The sequence below is a fragment of the Chaetodon auriga genome, chromosome 16 (assembly GCF_051107435.1).
Source record: "Chaetodon auriga isolate fChaAug3 chromosome 16, fChaAug3.hap1, whole genome shotgun sequence".
Lineage (NCBI taxonomy): Eukaryota > Metazoa > Chordata > Actinopteri > Chaetodontiformes > Chaetodontidae > Chaetodon > Chaetodon auriga.
Genome location: NC_135089.1, coordinates 23,676,887 through 23,703,118, shown reverse-complemented (window position 1 = coordinate 23,703,118; position 26,232 = coordinate 23,676,887). Strand labels below are relative to the sequence as shown.

The following is a 26,232-nucleotide window of genomic DNA, read 5'->3' as shown; positions in this document are numbered from 1 at the left end:
TGTGGTTTGAGGTGTTATAATAATTCCTAAATACCTGAACCCTAGTTTTGACCAGTGAAATGATACTGTCTCGTTAAGTTGATTTGGCCACATCCCTGATATCATCATTGCTTCTGATTTATTCTGATTAATTTTATATCCAGAGATATCTCCATAATCTTTCAGACACTGCATGAGTCGAGGTATTGTAGTAGTAGGATGTTTCATAAAGAGCAGGACATCATCTGCAAAGATGGAAATTTTGTGAATTCTCCCCCCACCATCCTCAATCCCTTCAATCAGAACGTCCTGCCGTATGGCCTCCGCCAGAGGCTCGATACTAAGAATAAAGAGGATGGGGGAAAGAATGATAATGATAGCCTCTGACCATGATTCTGGAGGGTTTCCAGAGTTTAACACATGGTTATATAGCTCGCATAATACAGGAATGAGATCATTCACAAATACTTTGTAATATTCTCCAGAAAATCCGTCCATTCCAGGTGACTTATTATTTTTTAACTATTGTTTCTTTAATCTCTTCTTCTCTAATTGGTTCTACTAATGCAGAGGCTTCATCAACAGTCAGTTTGGCCAACTTGAGATTTTTAAAGAAATCCTTTATTTTTTCTTCTTTTGATTCTTGTGATTGACTCTTATATAATTGTTCATAATATTTAGCAAAGGCATCTGATATTGTTTTTGGGTTTGTTTCAACATCATTAGAATAAGGTTGTTTAATTTTAGGGACTATACGACTCGCTTGTGCCTTCTGGAATTGAAATGATAATAACCTGCTGGCCTTATTTCCCAGTTCGTAATATTTTCTATCGATAAACTTCAGGGCGCCCTCTACCTTATATGTTAATATCTCATCTAACTTGGTTCTATTTTCTTTAAGTTTATCAAGCACTTCTTGTTTCCCATGTTGTTTGTGTTCCCTTTCTAATCTCTTGATTTCAGTTTCTAATTCCACTTGTTTTCTAAGTCTGTCTTTCTTCAACCTTGATCCTATAGATATTGTTTTTCCCCTTATTGTGGCTTTTCCTGCATCCCACAAGATGGAGGGTGAGACCATCCCAGTATCATTCAGAGCAAAATATTCAAATATAGCCGACCTTATTTCTTCTCTGATCTGTCAGTAATGAGACATTAATTCTCCAATATTTCATACACGGCTCCAATCCCAAATCAAGTGCCATTGCAACTGAGCTGTGATCTGAAATGGGCATTAATTCAATCACACAGTTCTTAATCCGGTGAATGTCTTTTTTTTGAAACTAGAAAGTAATCTATCTGTGAATAATTCCCATGCACTTGTGACATAAAAGTAAAATCTCTCTCGTTTGTGTGAAGATGGTGCCACGCATCTACTAACCCTAACTCTTTCAACACGTTTGTTAAGCTTTTAGACATTCTGGTTTGAAGTTTTGAGGATATTGGCAATTTATCTAATCTGTTATTCAGTACACAGTTCAAGTCCCCACCCATAATAAAAATACCTACCATATTGTCTGCTACCAGATGTGCGAGTTTTTGAAAAATAAGGGCAGTCTTCATTAGGTGCATAAACATTCAAAATCGTTATTTTAATTCCAGCAATTGTTCCTATAACCATAACATAGCGGCCCTCTATGTCCTGACAGACCTTTTCACAATGAAAGTATACGTGTCAACTAAGTAATATAGCTACCCCTCTCTTGTTGCGTTTCTCATAACAGCTGCTATAAACTTTACCCACCCATTCCCTTTTTAATTTTTGGTGCTCTATTTCTGTAAGATGTGTCTCTTGAAGTAAAGCCATGGAACAGTGCATTTTCTTCAACTGTCCCAATATCTTTTTTTCTTTTAATTGGGCTTTTTATTCCCTTCACATTATAGGTAATTAAGTCAACTAATGTCATCGTTGTACATTAATTGTTTCATGTAACACAACCCTGTCCACAACCCGTTTTCCTTCTTTCCTTTCCCTTCTTCCCTTCTTCTTCCCCTTTCCCTCCTTTCCCTCTCTTTCCCCTCTTCATTATTATTAGCTCCAGACATGTAAAACTAAACAAACTGAAATCCACCAGTTGTCTCAGACAGAACAAAGCAAGAACATGAAGAACATAGAACAGAACTTCCACATTTCAAGCCAGACACAGAAAGTAATCTGTAACTATGCCTGACCCCTGGTGATAATGGGACAGAGAGTGATGACCTGACCCCTCTGTGGTAAATAGCACACAATGAGCACTAATGACCAATATTACATTGACATGTAGAAAAGGTCTCAGTGAGTGTGAGTCACTCATGTAAACATAGAGTCCTCCGTCAGAACATATCTTTTTGTTTTATTTAACAGCACTTTTGTGGCAACTTGAGGTTTTATATCATCTTTTAATAGCCTTCAGTCATTGTCCATATGTATTCAGTTATGTAGCTTTACTAACCTCGAGCTTCAAGTGGCATTAAGATAGTTTTGATGTCTTATACCTTGTTCAAACTATTCACCCTCCTCTTCCTCCATCATGGCCTTCAGATCCGATGCTGCCAACATGCTGTTTCTCTTCCTCTTTGCGTTGATGTTCTATCCCTCAATCAGCCTCTCCTGAATGCGCTCCTTTTCTCCACACTGCACCTGGATTCCCAACACCCTCAAAGTGTCAACAGCACTCGTCAGCGTGGGAAACATTTTTTCTCCCGAGTCCATCTTGAGCTTCAGTCGCGCTGGATATAGGCATTTTGCCTGTATGCTTTTTTGCTTTAGCTGCTTGATGACTGCATAGATTTTAGCTCGCTTCCTTTGTAGCTCTGGAGAGTAATCTTGATCGAAGAATATCCTCGTCTTGAAACATCTCCTGTCCCTGGCTCCATGCTTGTTGCAAAACAATGTCCTTTACTGCAGCGTCTAGGAATCTCACAATGATTGATCTGAGGGTTTTGCCGGGTCTGTCGGTCTAACTTGGAGTGAGAAGTGTGCTCTTTCAATTTTAATATCCAGATCAGGTGGCAGCCTCAACACTTTGGGTAGCAAGCCTTTCACAAACTTAACAACATCACCTTGCTCACTCATCTCTGGTATTTGGAATATTCGAATGTTATTTCTTCTCAGCCTGTTTTGTAGATCGCCGCATTGATCCGTGAGTTGTTTATCGCGTTGAAGCAGGTACCGTAGCACGCGATGCTGCCTTGCCCCCGCATCTTCCACTCCGCTCAGTCTTCCTTCCAGCTTGCAAATCCTCTGCTGGTGATCACCAAGCTGCTCTTTAATATCCATCATAGCTTTTTCCAGGCGCTCAAGGGTCTGTGTGGTTTGTTTATGCTCCTGAGTATTTTCTTTGTGAAGTTTTCTCATTTCCTCTACGATCAGAGACTCGGTCTCGCACACCTTGTGGCTAGTAGTGTTTAAGCTAGCAGAGTCCGAGCTCGATGTTTTTTCGCTTGTTTCTGTCAAAGTCCCCTGTTTTCCGGCTCCTTTGTTCCTCAAGGAGGAGGACATCTTGTTCAAAGACTGATTTCCAATCTGAAGACCTTAAGTATCTATAGTTGTCATAGTTTTCTAAGTTTTTCTGACGGAGCTTCGTCTCTAACCTGTTGTTCTCCTCATGACGTCACTGGAAGTCCTTCGCATCTGCCTTTTCAGAAAGTAAGCATCTGTACTATCTCTGTGTGTCTTACTTTTTTCGTGTTCCACTATCCTTTGGTGAATGTGTTTCCAGTCTTTCATGCCTCCCTTTATGAAAGGGCCATCACTAACCACAGGTGCAAATGCCAGACAAATAGAACAGTACAGAGGCTGATTTTTTTTCACAGTCAGCCACTTGCGGTTGGTTCCATCTTTGCTCTTGAAAACTTTAGGGGTGGGCGGCACGGTGGCGAAGTAGGTTGTGCGCGTGCCTCACAGCAAGAAGGTCACCGGATCGATCCCCGGGTCGGGCATGGCCTTTCTGTGTGAAGTTTGCATGTTTTCTCCGGGCACTCCGGCTTCCTCCCACTCTGGCCACTCCGGCTTCCTCCTCCTCATTAGGTTAATTGGTGACTCTAATAATTGTCCTTAAGTGTGAGTGTGAGCTATATGTTGCCCTGCAATTGACTGGTTCGGGGTGTACCCCGCATCTCGCCTGTTGACAGCTGGGATAGGTTCCAGCCCCCCCGCAACTCCAAAAGGGATAGTTGGTATAGAAGATAAATGAATGAACTTTAGGTAAAGTAATCAAAACTATCAACAGACTCATCTTCGTCTCATTCCTAACTTGTGGTTCAGGGTTCTGCTGCTGAGCTGCTGCCTCTGTAATGAGTCCATGAGTAGACTCTGCTCTCCCTTTCCTTAGACTCGTCTGCACCTGAATCACAATAATAAATAATAATCTGTAAGGCTTTAGCACATTTGATATGGAAAACATATTTTGACTTAACCAATTAAGATATTTTCAATAGCAAAATATGTTTCATCCTGTTCCCTTTCAATTGTGGGCTTTGCGTATTTACTATCTTACTTTTAATGATAAAAAATATAACGGATCACTACTATCGTTTGGGCATGGAAAGTGGTTATATTGGAACTAATGCTCGCTTGTTCACACACTCTGTTACAACAAATCACCTGCTCCTTCCATACTGACAGGAGCAATCCCCTCATCACTACTGGCTCCTGGCTCTGCTTCTGACACTAAATCACATTTTAAAAATGGTCATAATTATCAGCACAAATCTCCCCTTTTTACAAAGCCTTCTGATCAATTCAGGTCAGTTTCATTAATGTAGTGCTGAATCATCTAGCATCTCAGGGCACTTTTCATATAGAGCAGGTCTACACCATACTGTTTATTCCATTCATTTTAATAATATTCGCTCAACGAGCAATCCTGCCTGCCCACTCTGGACTTGTGGGCTCATGGCTGGTGCTTGGTGCTGGATCTTGCTTCTCACTCTGAGGGGCTACAAGACAAAGTTTCCCAGTTATGTGGCGTTGCATCATACTATTATTTAAATTATATAACGTTATGATATGCCACATCGCTACACAATTCATTGACATGATAATTAATTAACTTGAACGGTGGTTTGCAGGCAAAGTTCAACATCTTGCCGTATCCGTTTCATCATCCTCATTTGTCATTTCCAACCGAGAGCTTGTTTTAGTAAAAAAGTTGCCAATTTTAGCACATTTGGCTACGTCTGTTTCCAGAGCTTTCCTCTTTTTAATTCTTGCCTTCTCCACGCCACCCTTGCTCTTTCTATTTTCCATCTTTCAAACAACACTGACCGAGTGCACGGATGTGTTAGGTCAGGGTGCGTCTGCATAAAAAAGAAAAGAAAAAAAGAAAAAAGAGCTGCCAGTGGAGGCTGAGGCGACCCAGGGACAGCGGTAGCAGCATACATTTTAAATTTTTTTTGTTTGTTTGTTTGTTTATTCAAAGTTTGTAACGTACAAACAGTGTACAACCAGACATTCATTATAAAGGAGAAGAAGAGAAAGAGGGAAAAAAAACCCTGATGTGACAGACTTCATAATAATATTCTGTATATAATGACAATTGTATTTGTGACAACTTAATTGAAAATCTCTGAGTGAATATCAATCATTGATATACATTTCTTATTTGTAATCAATTTAAGAGACTTAAAATAATAATCAACTTCAATCAAAAACAACTTAAATAATGGAGTTGAGTTTTGAAATTTACTTTTATAGATGTGGAATTTTCCTAATATTTTATTAAAGATTGACAATAGTGCATAATTTTTTTTCTTTTAGTTTAAAATAAGTAATAATGTTCTTCCCTTCTATGTTGATTGATATGTTGTGTTGCACAGTATATATAGTTCTCAAGTTGTTTCCAGAATGTATGAGCAACCATAAAACAAGTGAGTTACACTTTCAGGTTCAGTTTTACAAAAGGTACGCTTATTATCAATGTCACAGAATCTTGAAATATATGTGTTAGATGGATATATGTTATGTGGTATTTTTAAATGTAATTCTCTGATTTTGTTTGTGATACAAAATCTAAAAGGAATAAGCCACGCCTGATGCCAAACTTTCCTTGTGGTGTTATTTTCCCAGCATTATAGAAACATTCTCTAATATGTTTATTGGTGCATATTTGACTCAAGATGTCAATACCATTTATATAAACAGTGTTAACAGTTGTTATGTTGCACATTCTGTTTTTTTATAGCTTTTCATTAACTGTATCATTCCACTGGGAATGGAGTTTATTACTGAGTTAAAGTCTTTAAATTTGATAGGAAATGCTTTTTCTGTAAGAAAATCTTTATTACTAAGTAGTTGGCCATTCGAGTTAAATAAGTCTTTTACATAAATTATATTTTTATCAATCCAATTCTGTAAATAGAGTGACTTGTTCCTTCTAGTAATACATTTGTTGTTCCAGATGATAGATTTATGTGGAGAAAAGTTATGTGAATAACGTATTTTCCATGCTAACAATGCTTGTTGATAAAATTCTGACAACTTAAGTGGTAACCTTGAGATACTATAATTACATGACATTAAGAACTGAAGACCTCCAACATTCCCAAATATGTTGTGTGCAATGAAATGCCATAATGATTCTGGAGCTTTTAAGCATTAGCCATTTCACCTTAAATGTATAATTCAAGTCCTTGAAGTCCAGTAAATCAAAACCACCTTTATCTTTGGGTCCAGAAAGCAAGGTTTTTTTTTTCAGATGATGGTGCTTATTCTTCCATACAAAGTTAATAAACATGTTATTAATATCCTTACACGTGGAATCATAAACATTGAGGGAAAGGGCAGGGTACACAAATCTGGAAACACCTTCAGCTTTAGTCAAGAGGACTCTTCCTAAGATTGACAAGTCTCTTTGAAGCCATAAGTTCAATATAGTTTTAGTTTTGTTTTTTTTTTTTTTCAATTTGGGGGAGAAATTCAGTTGTTGGCGCTCCATAACACTCTTACAGACATGAATACCAAGATATCTAACACACTTTTTGACAGGAATATCATATAAGGTTTTAACATTCGTTTGATACAAACATAAAATTTCACTTTTAGATTTATTTAGTTTTAACCTGGAGGCAGCTGAGAATTCATTTATTAATGAAATAGCATTTTCAATCTGATTTTTGTCTTTTAAGAATAATGCAGTATCATCCACTAGTTCTGCCAGTCTGATGTCCTTGCCAAAAATAGATAAACCTTCAATTACCGGGTTTAGATATGTAGTGAAAGTAGTTCAATTACAATCAAAAATAAAAAAGGCAAAATCGGACTACCTTGATGGATGGATCTCATGACTGGGAACTTTTTGGAAGTGTTTGGATACAGTATAACACAACTGTTAATATCTTTATAAAACATTTCGACAGTTGGCACAAAGTGTGGCCCAAAACCAAAAGTTTGGAATGCTTTAAATAAAAAAATAATGGTCTACCATATCGAAAGCTTTATAAAAATAAAGAAAAAAAGGAAGTCATTATCAATATTCTAATAATCAAGAACAAGTCTTATGTTTGAACTAATATGACGGTTGGCCATAAATCCAGTTTGTGTTTCACCTATGATCTCTTCAAGATCTTTTTTTAGCCTTTTAGCATAGACCAATGAGATAATTTTATAATCTATATTTAAGAGTGTAATAGGTCTCTATCTAGTTTTCTATCAGTAGGTGATCTTTGTCAGGCTTAGGAGTTAGGGTTATAACCCCCTGTTTCATGCTTGTGGACATTTCTATCAAGGCATTCTTTAAATAATTCTAATAAAGTATTTCCAATGATATCCCAAAAATGTAAATAAAATTCTCACTACTTGGGGATTTGCCTTTTTTCATTGACTGGATTGCCTCTGAAATTTCAGGTTTTGTGATGGGTCGTTCACAATTAGTTTTAAAGTGTTTGGGGTAGTGGGTGTAAATTTTTGTACTGACTCAATAAATCTATCACCATCGTTGATATTAGAATTTGACTTGTATGTATTGCTGTAAAATGAACCAACATATTTTGAGATATCCAAATAGTTAGTGATTATGTTATCATCAATTTTGAGTGCAGAGATATTGTTTCTCTTTTGGTTTTGTTTCTCAAGAGCAAAAAGTAGCTAGAATTTCTTTCACCTATTTCTAGCCATTTTGCTCTTGACCTTGTAAAAGCTCCTTTAGCCATGTTAATATATGCATTGTCTATTTCCTCCTTAAGTCTTTTCAATTTAGTTTCTTCATCCTCTGACAGATTATCTTTCTTCATTAATGTGCTTAATTCATTCATGATTCTGATTTCTTTATTATTATTATTATTATTATTATTATTATTATTATTTATTTTTTACACCGTCTCATTGCTACTTCTCTTACCTTGAATTTAAAAAATTCCAATTTCTGTGTGTGATTCATTTTGGTATCCCAAAATATCCGCTGTTTCTTTCACTATATTACAAAATGTATCATCATTTAATAAATCATTATTTAGCTTCCAGAAAACATGTAAATTTCTTTGTTTTTGTTCATTGCCTACTAAATGAATTGTAATCAACTTGTGATCAGATAAAGGAGCAAAATCATGAGAGGATTTTGAAACAAATTGTAGACATGAAGATGATATCAACCACAAGTCAATTCTAGATTGCAAAGATCTATTTGCATTACAGGTAAACTCTTTTATATCAGAATTTAAGTATCGCCACACATCTATAACTGAAAGTTGTTCACAGAAAAATGCAGTGCTTTTAAATCTTGAATGTTGGATTCTTCTTATTGCCACTCTATCTATAAGATCGAGAATCGTAATCTCCTCCAAGAATCATGTGTGCTCCCTTGTATTTCAATTTAAGGGCTTCAAGTTTCTTACATAATTGCGTACACATAGTTTTTGCCTTAGTAGTGTTGTTATGATTATACAAATTACAGACTCTAAGGGTGGTGTTATCCAATTTGAAAACCAGAATAATCCATCTACCCTCATCGGAACATAATGACTCAATAATATTAACTTTAAATTTGTTGAGGAGAATGGCTACACCTGCTGACTGTTGAGAGGCATGACAAAAATAACATTGATCACCCCACTGTGCTTTCCAAAATTTCACATCTTTATCACCTGAATGAGTCTCTTGTAAAAGAGTCAGCATTTTGCCGTCTACAGAAAATAAAAATAGATTTTCTTTTGGTGCTGTCACGGATACCTCTGACATTAAGGGATATTATTTTTAAAGGACTAAAATGTAAGTCTGCGATGAAAGAAAAAAAGGAATAAAGTGAACTGAATGTCTGTTAAGACAACTAGGAACTTGTAAAGTGCTAAGATATATACACTTAAGGAAGATACCCTCAAAAGGAAAAACTCTTCTTTCTTTCTTTTTGTTTTTTAAGTGAAGTAAGCCAATTGCTCAAGCAAGTGGTTGTACCACTGTAAAAAGTAGGTTGTTTAACTACTCACAACGTAAAATGCATTAAATTTAACATAAATGAGTCATTATAATATTGCAATCATGTTATACAGTGGACAATAGGTAACTTAGTAGGAAGTAAGATAAGTTTCACAGAAAACTCAAGGAAATTATTATTGACTATAAACATGTTACCCAATGAACCTGAGGTATTTCAAACATCATATTCAACTTAAACAAGGGTCACTGTGAGCTTAAATTAGTTACTACTAACTGTGAACAATTACATCATAAGCCTGAGGTAGTTGAAAAATCTTGTTAATATTAGGTAGCTTTCATAGTGACCTCAGGGTATTTAGATCACCTTATTGATCCATTAGTGACTTCTTATGCAGTGTGTCTTACACTGTCGATGATGGCCACCGGACCAATCCATTTGGTCTTTTTTCCTTCGTCGCGGGCTTGTTTGACAATTGGCCAGAGTTTTTTTCTGCATTGTCTCTCCGTGTAGGTGAGATCTTCTGCTAACCTGAGATTCTTTTTCTTTATCACATCAGAGTTGAGGGAAGCCCTCCATACTTTGTGTCGGAAGGTGCGCATGGTGAATTGCACGATGACAGGGCGTGGGCTGTTTCCATCTCTCATTTGTCCAACTCTGTGCACAGTATCTATCATGAACCCAAATTTGTTTTTTTCCTCTGGGATAATCAGGGCGATTATATCCATCACCTCCTTTCTCACATCTTCGTTACTATGCTCTGGGAGATTCAGCAGACACAGATTCCACCGCTGACTGTACCTCTCCGCCTCCTCTTGTTTCTCTTGAAGAGCAGCTATCCGGTCGTTCAGCTTCTTCACGGTGCCATCTGTTGCTTTACTCTGTATCTCAAGGCCTTTCACATGTTCCTGCACAGCAAGAATTTCCACCGTGTCTTTATTCACCATTTGTTCAAATTTGGAGAATCTGTTGTTCAGCCCATTGATAGCTTTTAAGATGTCGGCATTAGAGGCAGCTTCCTCTCTCACCTCATGAGCTTCGGTGCAGATCTTTGAGTTGGGGCTGTTGAGAGGGGTCTGGGGAAGAGGTTCGCATAAGCCTGGGGAGGATTTATCAGGCTCCAAGTCCATTATCAGTCCTCCTTTTCTTCTTACCTCTCTTTTGGCCATGTTTGCGCGCTTGTCCCATTGCCGCGAGCTAAACTTTTCTTTACAAGCTAACAGTTCACTGTCTCAGAAATGCGACACCGAGAAAACTCTGTTCTGTCTTTTTTGAAGTAGAGTAGTCCTACTATCCGTGCATAAAATGCAAGTACAGTGGGTCACTTCTCAAAAAAACTTCATCAGAGTCTGTTTAAGTCATTTAAAATGTTTGGTACTCATCAAAAATCCATGAGCTCACAGAAAAGCATCTACCCAGGTCGGCATCTTGGATCCGACCTTGCGGTAGCAGCATACACGATCAACCCAGTGCCATGACTGAAAAAAAAAAAAAAAGTGAACACCGGCCCTTGTGGCCCAAACATCAGACCTGCCCACCGGGAATTGTCCCGGTCCTCCCGATTAGCCACTCCGGGCCTGCATTGCCTTATTGTCATTCTCTGCAAGATTATTTGAAGAGAATGTGATGGAGGATAGATCAGGACTATGTTGTAAGATAGGACTATAGCGACTAGTATATAGTTTAGAGAATGTTGAAGATTCAAGACAAAACTGACAGAAGCACAGGACCATAGAAATATAACTTGCACAAACCTCAGTCAGATAAAGGATCAGTGAGTGAGACAAGACTACCTTTTTAAAATAGATCGTCCTTCTACCCTGCACTCTCTCTGCCGTTTGTAACACACAGCATTAATATCTCACCTTATTTGAATTGCATCATCCATCCAAGATGAGGCTACACTTAATTAAAAAAGCTTCACAGCCTGCTGGTTTAATTTGTGTGTTAGAGGAAAGCAGTGTTCTAAAAACATTTTCCTGGAGCACTAATTGTTCATCATTACAGTTTCTGTTAATATTCATACAAACTATACAAACTTAAAAACTTAGATATAGTAGGGCAGTATTGTTCAAGTACACACTTCACAAAAGCTAGCTCAAAGTTCATTTCACACAGACTGAAATTAACTAGTTCAAGTTCATATTTCACAGTCCCAACAGATGAATTAGTTTTTGATCTTTTCTTCGAGCTTTTTTCATTTGGAATATGTACTGATTTTTTTTTTTTTTTAACTCCTTCAAATATTGAATTACCAGTTGCATGAGGCATACCAAGTAATGTAAAATGTAATGCTTGAGTGTCGTTGACTCTTGCAGAAGTTGAGCAAATTCAATGAATTAGCTCTTTCATCATGTTCATGGACAATACTGGGTTGGTGTGGGGTTTGGTGCCTTTACATTCTAGAGCATTTTAAACTATTCCTACAGTAACTCATATTGTATCTCTCTGTATTATTATTTATACCTCATGACCTTATGTGTCTGATATATCTAATATAGTACTTCTAATATGTACATAGAGTTTCACAACACACCCACATCGAAATCACCACACCCTTAATGTTGATCAGAAGAACCTGTTCCCACAGGATGATGTCATATCCCCCTCTTCTACATCAGAAGATGATGAGAGTGAGAGGAGACAACAGAAGAAGCGGAACAAAAAGATTAGAAAAAAGATCTCGAAGTTCTTCAGGTTAAGGTTAGAGAAAGAGAAGGACAAAGAGGGGCATGGATCGTATCCTCAGAGGCCTTGCACATTGTCAGTTGATAAAGAACCGGAGCCTTTGCTGACCATCGTCTCTCCCAGTAAGTTCCTGCATTACACTATAGAACCGCACAACACATATGTTATTTATCTGCTGCTAAACCTAAAGTAAAAATGTAAATGTAGAATTTTTATTTTCGTTGAATCAAGACATTACAATATGTGCCTCTGAACCAGTCTGTTTATCAATGCAGTTGACTGTCAAACACAGAGCTCTTATGCCAGGGTCAGACTACACGACTACACAAATCTACCCCAATTTTGAGATGATTTTGTTGTGGCTGACCAATTACCGGTGTTGTGGCTAATCATGAACGACAATCGGGCGTCTATACCCGTGTAGTCTAAAATGCTAAACAACGTATTGTACAGCGTGTTGTATGTCCCATGACACCCCAACGAAAAGTCTAGCATGTCAGAATTTTTTTGGCTTGACATGCCTAGTGTGACATCTCCCACAATATGTTCCTGAGAGTTTACTGATCAGGTGATCTCTCCAGAGCACAATCAGGTAAACATGGCGAAGGGGAGGGGGAGGAGGAGGGATGCTGAGGTTGATGCCATTAGGTAGGACAATGAAAGAAAGGAAAAGTTTGTTTAGCTGTGGAAACAGTACCCCGGCCTATTTGACATTTCAAGATGTGATGTTCAAGATTTAAGATGTGCTGTGATTAGTCGGGGTCATATGTGTGGTCTTGTCAGTGGCCTGACCATGACATGGCAAGAGTTTATGGTGATCATTAGATCTCACATGGTTACCATCACCAAATACAAAAAAGTAGTGCTAGTGTTGCAGATTACATCTGGTTGTGACCTGTGTTTAGGTGCATATGTGAACATACCTTCTACCTTATACTATAGTAGAGAGAGGTAAAAGTTGAATATTAAAAGCAGAATGAAGGTTCATCTAAGATACTTGTGTTGTTGTGGTTACTGTTGATATAGATCACCCCCCTGAGTTTTATAATGAAGTAGCAGAGAAATTGGAAAAGATTGCCCAGAAGTCCACCAGTATAAAGAAAAGTCCCACAGCTCAGCCATCACCAGGTAATCAAACACACACAAACACACACACACACAGTTGTATATATTTCATAGAAATGTTAACTGACAAGCACCCCATACTTGTACTCCTGCTTCTCCCTCAAAGACAGTAACTTCTATCACCTAAATGTAGATATTGTAGAAAATAGGAGATTCTGAGCACATTGTGTGAAATTTGTGTGTTTACTGTCCATAATGTGAGAACAGAAGTAGTTAAGAAAAGTGGCGGTTCCTGCTTCCCTCCTGAAATATGGGCTCTCATACATATGAGAGCCAATGCAGCAATTCTTTGGCACTTCTGTTGCTGGGAGGGTCCTGGAACCAAAAGTGTAAGTCTGTTTGCTCCTCAGTTACATTTCTGCGACCAGAACAAATATAATGATGTATGTGGAGTGAGAGTTGTTGGGAGTGAGTGCCAGTTAAAGTGAATAGTTTTAGATGATATTACAGCTATTACGTTCATTCATTTGAAGGGTTTACTGAATTGACTTCCACAGTAACTAAGCCTCAAAGAAAGTTGAATATTTTAAAAGTAGATACTAAGTGTTCAGTTGCTAGAAAAGAAGAAATTTAAATTTTAATATTTCAAAGCTGGAAATGAAATGAATTATCTTGTTTTAATATCATGCAGATTAAATTGCTAAACACTGTGGAGATGGAATTGGTCTACAGGGCTGAGAGTGCAAGGCATTACTGAGCATAACAATGCAGCAATGGAAAATGAATTGCTCGAATTGGAAGCTGAACTGCATTATCTAAAGAAGCTATGAGCTTTAAGCCACGCCTAAAAAAAAAAACAAAAAAACAAAAAAAAAAACACTACTATTTATAGCTGTGTCCCAATTCAGGGGCTGCATCCTTCGGAGGATGGATTTGAAGGCCGATTACGTCATAACGCTGCGCGAAGGCTGTCCCAATTCATCCAAATTCGAAGGATCCTCCAAATGCAGCCGACAAATGCGTCCTCCTTTTCCCTGTATTTGGAGGATGCGTCGCTACTATCCTTCACGGCCTCCCATATCCCAAGATGCTTTGCGCACCGATTGTTTTTTTAATAATGGCGACCTGTTGATATGAGGAGCTCAGTTAACAGTTGGCCTTATTAAAACTCTTCACTTACAAATGTTACAAGCTCGCATGTCAACTAATATCTTATTTTGGGTGAATACTCGATTCTGATTGCCTGCAGGGTGTCCGTTAAAAAGTGTTGTAGCACAACTATAAAAAAGTTCCGGTCAGATAGCCTGATTGTTCTAAATTATTGCGCTGGCTCAAACGCTAGTTGGTAACCGTGGCAACAGAAACTCAGAACATACGTTATTTCACAGTTTATTTAACACAACGGCAAGACAGGAGACAACATGAGTGATTTTATAGTTTCCTTTAACCACATTTAATGATCAGAGTGAATGGTGGATAATATTTATTGCAATAAAAATGATTTAGGAAACTATCTGTGGACTTTGAGTCTTTGAAACAAAATTTGGCATCATCCTCTGGACACACACAAGCGGTAAGAGGTGCACTTGCCCTCTGAAATGATACTTTGTATCACGTAGCATAACGTTAAGCAATCATGTCACTTCCCTCCACTGATTAGGCCTAATATAACAGTTGCGCCGACCGAGCTGCAGGTTCTGTGGCCAGAGCCGGTTACCTTGGCAACGCGTCACAACGAGCGATATTAAATAGTCCACTCAGTCGATTTTAACGGTAAAAAAACAACATTAACGTATTAATAATTGACTTAATATTATTTCTTTCTTAAGTGACCATGGTAAAAGCAGGATAATGCCCTTCGAGGTGTCCATTATCAGAAATGAATGGATGACGCGGAGGCATGAACCGTCCGACGCGAAGGTGTGAAGATATTCACATCAGGTGAATTTGTAAGCTGTATAATAGGCTACATTTCGCGCCTCTTACAAGCGATGGGAGCTGTACGGGCGCATCTCTGCACCCCATACGTGTGTTTTTCCCGGGTTAGGAGGGAAGAAGTTATGACGTTGTGACACAATCACGAAATGCTCCGAAGGCTAGACCGTCCCATTTAACGATAGTTGATGCGGCCGACGGAGGATCCTCCGAAGGACCCAGCCTCCGGAGACCGCGTAGGCTGGGTCCTCCGAAGGATGCAGCCGCTGAATTGGGACACAGCTACTGACTTACTTCTACTGTAGTAGAAAACCGCTTGATCTTTTTAAGATTCATAAAAGGTATAATAAAACTTGAATAGAAGCATAAATGTTGTCATATATGTGTATGTATGTCATTATGGCACTGAGGGACTGCTTTGAAACTGGGATGCGTTGTGCAGTCCACGTTGGGAGGACAGTTTGACAACCTGCATCACAGACTACATCAACTTCTGTGTGGAAAACACTGTGCCTACCAGGAAGGTACACTGTTTCCAAAGCAACAAACCCTGGGTGTCCAGGGAACTGAAAACCCTACTGAATGATAAGAAGAGGGTCTTTAGATCAGGGGATAAAGATGAGCTGAGGAGGTTGCAGAGGGAGCTGAATAGTAGATAAGGAGAGGTAAAGACAGCTACAGGAGGAAACTGGAGGAGCGCCTCCAGAGGAACAGTGCCAAAGAGGTTTGGAGGGGCCTGCAAACCATCTCAGGCCACAGCAGTGACAGCGGGAGGGGGCCTGAATCTGGAGACCGGGAATGGGCAAATGAAGTTGTTTTTCAACAGATTTGATTCTACCCCCGTTCCTTCCCCCACCCACCAGAGCCCAGATCTCAGGCCAGGTGAAGAAGGCTACATGCCCAGATGGCATCAGCTCCAGACTGCTCAGGGACTGTGTAGATCAGGTCTGCGGGATCATCCTGTATATTCTTCAACGTGAGCGTCAGAATGGAGAGAGTTTAAGCTCTGTGGGAGGGAGGGGGAGCCCAGCCTCTTTAGGCTGGTAGCCTTAACTTCCTACCGGATGAAGCCCTTGGAGCAGTGAGCTGGACCCTGTACAGTTTGCATAATATTGACCAGGCATTGGTGTGGAGAATGCAGTCAACTAACTGCTCCATTGACCTCTTTCTCATCTGGAGCATACTGTAAGCATGGTTAGGGTTCTGTTTTGTGACTTCTCGAGTGCTTTAAACACAATCCAACCAGCACTGCTCAGGGGTATGCTAGAAGAAGCGGGAGTAGACTGCCACCTGGCTGCGTGAACCATCAGTAGCCTCACCAACAGACCACAGTATGTGAGGCTTCCTGACTGCGTGTCCGATGTGGTAGTTTGCAGCATGGGGGCACTGCAGGGGACAGTGCTCTCTTCTTTCCTCTTCACCCTCTACACATCAGACTTCAGACACAACATGACAGCTGTCACATCCAGATGTTCTCCGATGATACAGCCATCGTTGGACGCATATCACAGGGGAACGAACTGGAATACAGGGAGGTAATCACCAACTTTGTCAAATGGTGTGAAGTGAACCATCTGCACACAAATGCTAGCAAGACAAAGGAGAGGGTGACTGATTTCCAAAGGAAGGTACCACAGACTACACCGGTGAACATCCAGGGCTTGGACATTGAGATCGAGGGGGATTACAAATACCGGAGTGTTCACCTCAACAACAAACTGGACTGGACTAATAACACAGATATCCTGTACACAAAGTGCCAAAGTTGTCTCGCTCTGATAAGAAGACTGAGGTCCTCTGGAGTATGTTGGACACTATTAAAAACATTTTATAACAATGTGGTAGCATTTGCAGTTTTCTACACAGTAGTATGTTGGAGCTGCGGATGCTCGACAGAGACAGAAAAAGACTGAACAAACTGGTCAGTAGAGCTAGCTCTGTCTTGGACTGCCCTCTGGACATCATTGAGGAGAATGTTAGCCAGGCTAACATTGATCATGGACAACCCATTTCACCTCCTGCATGAGACAGTAGGGGCTTAAGCAGATTGCTGCATCCAGTGTATAAGAAAGAATGCTTCCACAGGTCCTCAATTCTAGATTATACATATATCATAATTTAGCCCCTGTACGTTACCACGATGGATTTGAAATTAAATAATCAACATGAAATTGAAGTGCAGACTTTCAGCTTTAATTTGAGGGTATTTACATCAAATTTGGAGGGAGGGTTTAGGAATTGCAAACATTTTCATACAGTCACCTCATTTCAAGGGACCTAAAGTATTTGGACTATTTAGTCAAAAGCTGTTTCATGAGCAGGTGTGGGCTATTACCTCGTTATTTCATCATCAATTAAACAGGTAAAAGGTCTGGAGTTGATTTCAGGTGTGGCATTTTCATTTGTAAGCTGTTGCTCCCTTGATTTTTTTATCTTTTCGCAGCCTAAGGATGGCCTGTTTTTCCTTTGACTCGATGTTGTTGATTTGCAGCAACAACTTCCAAATGAAAATGTATGCATAATTTTTCCATGACATGGATATTAGATAAATTTTACAGAATTAAAGATGATGGATTTGAGTACACTTGCTTCTCACACTACTCGGCTACTACTTGTGGCGGCTGTGGCTCAGAAAGTAGGAGGTCGGTGGTTCGATCCTTGGCCTCGCCACATGCCACATGCGAAGTAGCCTTGGGCAAGATACTGAACCGCACAACTACCCCTGATGCTGTGCCATCAGTGTGTGAATTCAATGTGCATCGCTTCGGATAAAAGCGTCTGCCAAATGACTAATTGTAATTGTAATTGTAATTGTACTCAGGCTTCAAACAAAATGGCCGCTGCACACCATGTGGAAAAGGCATTACCCCATAGGCCAATAGGAAGCAGAGTTTTTCAACTTACTGATGACTGGGGCCAGTATACACTCATGGATCTATCACTTAAACTGGATTGTCTGATTTGTATTTCATCTTCTCCGTGGAACCTGTAGCCAGAAGCTAACACCATGACAGGAGCATGCTTTTTAACACAGCTATTTTTCATCTTTCTTTTAGCTGTGTGTGAGAAAGATGAAGTGGTGCGGCAGCTTGTTCAGGTGCTCTCTTTGGAGGGAGATTCTATCAACACTAAGGTAGGTAGTGATTCATCATAAGGTGTGTAAAGCAGCATTATTCATTTGACAGATACTGACAGCTCTTTGTGTTGAGAGGAGACTTTGAATATAGAGGATTATCGACCCATACATTCTGTGAGGTAATGTCAGTAAGCTGCAGTCAACTTGAGCTGCTCTGTAATGCTTTAAATAAAAAAAGGTTGTTAGTGAGTTCAATATTATGGGCACAGTTGGTTTTGTTGGTCAGCACTAATATGCATTTACCACCTACCATAATAATTTACTGTACATGTATTAAAAACTAGAAAAATAGCAACAATAGACACAAAGACAGCTGTGAATTTATGGAATTGATTATATTTCTTGATTGCGATGATGCAATTTAACATAGCTCCAATACAAAGCAAGACACTGATGTGAAGGAAACATAGAGTTTATAGCTATTGTTTGTCCCTAGTTGCGCTTTTACATGTACAGTGTAATTAAAATAAATACTTTTCAGTATCATAAAACTATGTTACACTATAGATATGGAAATACAATAAAATACACATACCATGATACACCAGTACTCATACAACATAGACATGATAACATCCTTTTATGGAGAAAGATGTCCAAATTTACATCTATGATACTGTACATTCAGAATGCTTCTAGTTACTTGTTAATGTATTATCTTTGGATATATCTGGAAAGAGGCTCTGGGGCTAGACTCTTGATGAATTTTGAAATTCTATGTTGTATGATGGTGAGTGATACCGAACAATAACATTTAAATTCTAACATTTCTGTAGAGCCAGAGAGTAGAGTACAACTAGAAAGGATAAAACTAAGCTCTGAACGATGTATGACTTTCAATAAGATGAAATTTGGGGTATATACAGTATGTGTCAATGCTATTGCCACTTGCTTTTTAAGTCTGTTGATCCTTCAGAGCAACATTCATGGGGGACATGAACAGTTTGTCTCCATTGGTTTTTGTCTGCTCATCACAATTTAACATGAGTCAAGAGTATGAATCTGAAATTCTTTTCAAATTACGCTCCAGATATTGAAATGTCTGCCAAGAATGCCTTTGAGTTAAAATTTTCCCATAACAGTTTGGCATGATTGCTAAATGCACATCTGTTTACAGATCAAATCGGACCCCTTTTTGCGCTCCAACTTGGCTCGTCTTTCCTATGCATCATTTGCCAAGCTTCTGGACACTTTCAGCAGCAGTCAGGTATCTGAGGCCCCAGCTCTGCCACAAACAGCTAGTCCAACACTGCAACGTATGGCTGTCACCATGGAGGTATCACGGCGGATGGTGACAGCCACAGGAGCCCAACGCTTGCAAGGATATGCAGAATGCTATATGGAGACCTTTGCCCCCTGGGTCAAGAGCCATGGAGGATGGGTGAGTAATTTAATATAAACATGTTTCACTTCCATTATTTCCAAATTTCCATTGATAAAGACAGCTCTTATGTAGAAGCCAGTATTGAAATGAAGACCAAATATAAAATAATAATGTATAATGTATATTTTTTCTGCTATTTTGAATTTCTCTTTTTAACAGCAAATAGTAGTTTACTTTCATTCATTAATGTGTCATTACTATCATCCTATTCATTTCTACCTATTGTTTGATCGATAAGCTGCCATTGACAAAATCCTCCTGTAAACTGTTCATATTTAAAGCCTACCAGCCTACCAAAGCCTACCAAACCTACCAAAGGGATGATCTTTTCAACTGTCTCTCCCGGAGGCGGTTGTCAATCTTGATCGTGAGGTTAATCAGGGTCTGCAGGTCAGTCGGTTCATCTCGAGAGCCCAGATCGTCTTTTAATTGTTCGTTGAGCCCCTGAATACCGTACCCCGTAAGACAGTGTCATTCCACTCAGCATCTGTGGCCAACGTCTGGAAACTTACGGCGTATTTGGCGGCAGGGCAGGAGCCTTGCCTGAGACTCAGTAGTCGACCGGAACCGTTACCAGAATAATTAGGGTGATTGAAAACCAGTCTAAGTTGATTCTCAAAAGTCTCATACGTAAGTGTGCTTACGCTAACATTAATGTTGCATGCCTCAGCCCATGTCAGCGCTTTGCCTCGCAACAACCCTAGGACAAAATGAACCTTGGCCTGGTTAGAGGAAAAGGAACAGGGACACTGCTTGAAGACCAAGCTGCACTGTAGAAGAAAACCCCCGACACTTATCGCAGTTACCGTCAAATGGTTCTGGGTCACTGATATGCCAAATGGGATTCAGAGGTGACTACTTGCGGCTGCAGGTGGTAATGCAGCGTGCCAGTCAGGTGAGACATGTGCTGCTTGAGCTCCGTAACTTGAGCCTCCATGTGCTGGCTAGTCTCGCACAAAGCTTGAAGAAGCAGTAGGAACAGACAGGTTAGCGGATCCTAACTTAAATAGTTAGAAAAAACCCTTTCTACACTTTTTACACAGTTTTAATTTTCATGCAATTTTCAGCTCTTCTCTCTGTTTTTACATGAATGTCTATGGGGCAGAGTGGGGGACATAACAGAGAGGAGAGGTCACTTCAACAATTTTCACTCCACATAATTAATTTATCCATGAAAGCCTAGGAAAATTTGTGCTATTTGCAAACATGTAACTGCAGATACAAACAGACTTACACTTACACTAAATGGACCTACCCAGCAACAGGAGTGCCAACCAACTATATATGTATATATATACACGTGTATGTATTTATGCACGTACACACACACACACGTATATATATATACGTATATATACACACACACACACACGTGTATATATATATACGTGTATATATATATATATATATATATAGAGAGAGAGAGAGAGAGAGAGAGAGCGAGAGAGAGAGGTGGAGGAGCTAGGGTAGAGGAATAAATAAATAAATAAAAATTTAAACGAAAACAATAAAATTAATTAAAATTAAAATGTAACTAATATGTTATCTTATTGGGAACTTTATGGGCCACTTGATGGGGCTACTTAGCGAGTCTGGCATCTGGTGACCCCAGCATTTCATTCCCTGTGTTAGCATGTATGGCTGGAGTTGAGGCATGGTGGGTCCAATTTATTAGGATAAGATTGTTTACCACCCCACAGCCCTGGGACCAGGATTAGAGACTAATTACCAAACATTCTGCACAGTGTGCTTCATCATTTGAGCCTTGCAGACGTGGTCACCAATGCACCTATGTGAATGTTAAAAGTACATATTAAGCTTTATTTTCCTCTGTTTACACTTATTATACTCTGTTTATACTTATCACCTAACCTTTTGTTTCATCTTCAGGAGAATGTGATAGTTTTGGAGGAGCCTGTAGAGTACGACTGAGTTCTCCAACTTACCAGTTGTCAACACTGGCCTCATGACATCAAAGGGAAGACAGACAGATGGACCTTACTCTGCTTTTCTACATGGACAAGCTTGTCCACAGTCTCATCTGGACTATGACAACACTCCAGAAGCCTCTGGGTGTAGACAGTCATTTCCTGCCTAACATACATATAGAGTCACCAGCTACTTCTCTTCACTTCACAGAGAGGACGTAATACTCATGGAGGTTCAATACTGCCTCCAGGCAGCTAGATCAGTGGAACTGCTAGTGACAAGAGCATGATCAGCAGAAGCTTCCTATGCACAAACGCTGTCGTGTTTAATTTTTATTGCTGTTGTCTCATATGAACCAAAGGGTCAGCCTGCCACAAAAATTCAACCCACCTGTTAAAAACATTTTATTAATGTCAAATTCATTGCCAGATCTTTTGGTACATTGACGAAGAGTCAACACCAACTGAATCAAAGCTGTTGTTGTTGTTTTTTTTAATTGTCTACAGCATTTAGCATAATTGAAGCCAAACAGTTTGAACAAATCTGCATTTTGTATGGTCAAAAAAAGTATTGTTTGTGCTTTTATGCCATATTATGTTTTATATACATTTTATAGTTTTTAAATATATTTTTTATATTTTACAAAGGCACAAAGGGTTGGGTGCAGTGTGTTTTCTTAGTGTGAGGTGCAGCAGGGATGTGATGTGATAAGCATTTTGACTCATTTTGTTTCTCAGTCACACTGAATGCAAATGAAACTCTGCATCGCTAGATTTAACTAGGGATACATGGGAGACCTTCTTCTTTTGCTATTTAAATTTAAATTTAAATTTAATTTTATTGTATCTTATTTGTAGTTTCACTTTGACAAATCAGAGAAAGTAAACTCAAAGTCAACTCATCCATCTAATATTTGTGTATTTACAGCACATTAGAAACAGTCTCTAAGAATGAACGGGGCTGGGGCGGAATTGAATTTAAGAGAACAGGAACAGCTATGGTTCAGGCCAAATCAACTTATCAAAGACATGTCCAGTCTCAAGAATTCTATATTTTTAATGATTTGGCCATGAACCATGCTTTATTTCTGCATCCAGGTTCTCAAAACTATTGACAGCCCAGATTTCTGTTTGAATTGTTCTACCGAATAATCTTTCCATGGCAAATCATGTAGTACTAATGCCTAGTAATTTAAATGTGTGCAGAATCTAAATGGTAATATTTAGACATTTTTCTAGTTTGAAAATTGAAAGTGAAGGCCAATGACAGTTCAAAAAGTGAATGGTCAGTCATTAATTGTACAGCCTGTTTGTGCTAAAAAAGTCCCCAATAGTGAGTGTAGGAATGCTGGATCATTGCCATCGTCAAATCAAATCATAATTGAAAAAATAAACAAATAAATAACTAAAAATAAAAAAATCCAAGTTTCAGATTCAGTTGTACTTCTTACAGAAAAGAACATGTTTTGTTGTATTGTCATCCACAGCCTGATGTAGCCAGCTCTGTCTCCTAGAAATTACATTTATATAGAACAATTTGCAATATCTTTTGAAGGTAACATAGTGATGACCGAATTATGTCTTACATTGACATATTAAGGCAATGTTGTTCATTAACCCTAGAAAGTCAGAAAAAGGTTGATACTGAATGTGTTTACTGACAATGTGTTTAATTTGTTTTCTACCAAAACAGGCAATCGTGCAATGTACTATACACTGGTAGTGACTACAGCTTTTTTATGGTTATGTTTAGGCACTTGCAACACTTGTCAGAAAAAGTCAACAATAATCACAATCTTTTCCAAATCTTAATTTAGTGCTTTTGTTGTGTAAACCTAACCAGAATTTGGATTTGAACCCTGGATTCTGGTGTGACAGTGGTACACTTTTTATGGCCACCATCCACCCCAACCACTTTCCTGTGATATTTGTTGTGTAAAAAAGTAGCAGCAGTGTTGGATGTAGTGTTACTCTGTGCCATTAGACTGCATTGTCCAAACAGAAGCCCTGTGAGATATATTTCTCTGCTTTCATGACCATGGTGAGTGCAGTTTATTCAACTCAGGTCATCAAATCAGCAAAGGAATCAGAGGCTGCATCCTCAAGCATGCCACCTGCCCAACATAGTTTGACAGTGCTGTCATAGGATTGTGAAGATCTGTGGTCTCCCCTCCTTTTTGCCCTTTGTACTCCTGTGTTTCCCCCTCCTTTTGTCTTCTTTCTGTCTGCCTGTCTGTTGAGTCTGAGACTGTCACTGCAGGGTGTGGGCAACAGGTTAGGCCCAGCCTCCTGTCCTCCTGAGCACAGCTGTGCTCAATCAGGCAATTAAGACTCACCTGCCTACACAGTATATAAGCACCAGGGTTTCATTCGGTATTTGGTGTATATCTGCTTTGCTGTGTGGTAACGACTAGACTTGAAGAAAGCGCTAAGTACTTTGTCAGTATTTTTGGCTTGCCTGCTACCTTCCTTCCTGACCTGTTTTTTTCTGTCTGTGCTCAGGTGCCTAATCCTTAACTATAGCCTTAGGTTTAGGCTTCCAATTCTTTTAGGTAGGAGTTGTCAGTTTGATTAACCAATCAACCAATCATGAACAGAAAGTTGGTTGTGATGAAAAAGAGCAGTGAGCGGGAGATCAGGCGCAGTCCTAGTTTGCAAAGGTCTGACGTAAGGCGTTGGCAATGTGCTTGGCGCTGATGCCAAAGATGTTGAGCAGCTCTTTCCGCTGGGACACTGGGAACACTGGACTGAATAACAAATTGTTTTACCAGTACTAACTGTGATGCCACAATAATAAAAAGACAATGCTGGTGGTGTCCTTTATGATGTTAAAGTCTAAAGAAGTCCAAGGTCAGACACATGAATGAAGTCCTGGGTTCAGTTAGATTGAGGCCACTTCTTTTATGGTGGTGAAGTGGCACAATAAAGCTAACAACCAGCCAGCACCGAGAGGGTGCTGCTGCTTATATTGGGTGTGACAGTGTGTATTCACTTTTAATGCATCCTCTTTGATTGGCAAACAAATCTCTTTTCCTTATATGAAGAATCTCTTGACTCTGAATCTCTTGACCAATCTCTTGACTCTGAAAGCACCCTCTGGTTTACAATAGATATAGATTAATAAATACTAGTGGGAAACATTATCAGGTATTCTCTTTAATATGATATTCATGCCATATGAGAAAAATATCCAGTATATGTTGGATAAACCTGTGTGGTGAATAAAGATGCATTACAATAGAAATATTTTAAAATATTGCAGTTATGATTGGATAAAACAGACAAAAATAAGATAAGTGTAAAGCTGTAAAATCACTGAACCAGATATGTTCAAAGTGCTCATATAGTATAGGAATAGCATAAGGCTTGAAATCACTAACAAAGTGAGGTAAGTGCTAAATATTTTCTTTTCTCCATCCTTTCTTCTTTTTTTTTCTACAGTGTGCATACTTAAATCATTTTATTTTTTTAGTCTTTGACTTGACAGACAAACTGAACCAGCAGGTTATAAAGTTAAGGGTCCTTTCTTCTCTTTATGATATCCTTGATGAATAATGTAATCCATATAATGTAATTGTAAAGCTGCTTTTTTCTTGCAGCCCTGAATAACAGAATGCATAATTTCTAACATAATAATCTAACATATAACAAATCGTACACAATTATTTCCTATTTATGAAAAAAATAAGGAGAAATAAGGAGAGACAACATGTGTGTTTTTTCCTCTTCAATTTTAAGACAGCAATGGAAGCAATGTTTACCCTCAGGTTTCTCTGCAGGAACAAAGCATCAAGGTAATTGCAACTTGTTTTGTGTTGAGGCTGATGGATTCTAGTGGTAAAATGAAACATTACTGATCTGACATATTGCCAATATTAAACTGTGAAGAGGTTCATGATATTACTTTTATATGGTCGGTACGAAGACAACATACGTCCTCAGTGTGGTAGTAGAGGCTTTGTTCACATGACCGTTGTCGAGTACACTCGTTGATAGTTTTAGTTAGTTTTTTTTTGTTTTGTTTTTAGGGAATTTGTAACCCAATGCCACAGGACATTTTAAAAGCACACATTTCAGAACAGATTTCATTTCTGAACCCAAAGTACGTGTTGGAGCACCACAGCCTGGGTTGGAGGTTATGCAAAAGAAAATCAGGCTGGGGGTTCTATTGAGGTCACCAGGGGAGATTGTGATAAGTCTTCCATCAAGGGCAAGTGAAGAGTTGGTCTGCTGTCAGTCCAAGTGCTTCTCAGCGCACAGAATTTGACAGTACATCAGCATGGAGAACACCAGGGCCAAGATCTGACAAGAAAAGAGGAGTACAGGTCAAATAGAAGTGTGTGTGTGTGTGTTTGTGTGTGTGTCTATATACAACTGGAATTACTTTGAATTTGATCCTGTCTGGAACAACAATGTTCCCACAGATTTTTTTTTCAGTTTCCTTCAAAAAGTATAGGCAAGTAGTATAAAACAATGTATTTTAATTTATATGCATTTATACCATCAAGCAAAAAAAAAAAAAAAGAAAAAGAAAAAGGAAGAAGGAAATTGGTTGTCATGCTTTCCATAATAATAGTATACTTAACAAAGTCACATATTGCTTATCATCATTATCATCATCATCATTATCATTCCAATAATCACAGATTTCCTTGAAAGAGACCTGATACTTTTAAAAGAAATGCTGTAGTTATTATGTTATATAAACTACGATTTCTAATGTCACCTTTAAACCTAATAAATAATAGTTTATCTCTGTCTTTCCTACAA

General features: G+C 38.8%; 2 protein-coding genes across 6 annotated transcripts in view; one reads left to right on the top strand and one right to left on the bottom strand.

The window, feature by feature from the left end:
* The window catches only part of bcl2l12 (BCL2 like 12), a 38,008-nt gene extending 14,759 nt beyond the window's left edge, over positions 1 to 23,249 (top strand). The window contains exons 4-8 of the mRNA XM_076751845.1: positions 11,917 to 12,136; positions 13,041 to 13,142; positions 18,071 to 18,147; positions 19,268 to 19,531; positions 21,425 to 23,249. Coding sequence (XP_076607960.1) covers positions 11,917 to 12,136; positions 13,041 to 13,142; positions 18,071 to 18,147; positions 19,268 to 19,531; positions 21,425 to 21,466 — 705 coding nt within the window. The 3' untranslated portion in view covers positions 21,467 to 23,249. The remainder of the gene's footprint in view (positions 1 to 11,916; positions 12,137 to 13,040; positions 13,143 to 18,070; positions 18,148 to 19,267; positions 19,532 to 21,424) is intronic.
* A 1,397-nt stretch (positions 23,250 to 24,646) lies between these two features.
* Positions 24,647 to 26,232, bottom strand: part of tspan4b (tetraspanin 4b) — a 34,602-nt gene continuing 33,016 nt past the window's right edge. For all 5 annotated transcript variants that reach the window (XM_076753687.1, XM_076753685.1, XM_076753688.1 and 2 more), the window contains one exon: positions 24,647 to 25,764. In XM_076753687.1, the coding sequence (XP_076609802.1) occupies positions 25,696 to 25,764 (69 nt within the window). In that variant the 3' untranslated portion in view covers positions 24,647 to 25,695. The remainder of the gene's footprint in view (positions 25,765 to 26,232) is intronic.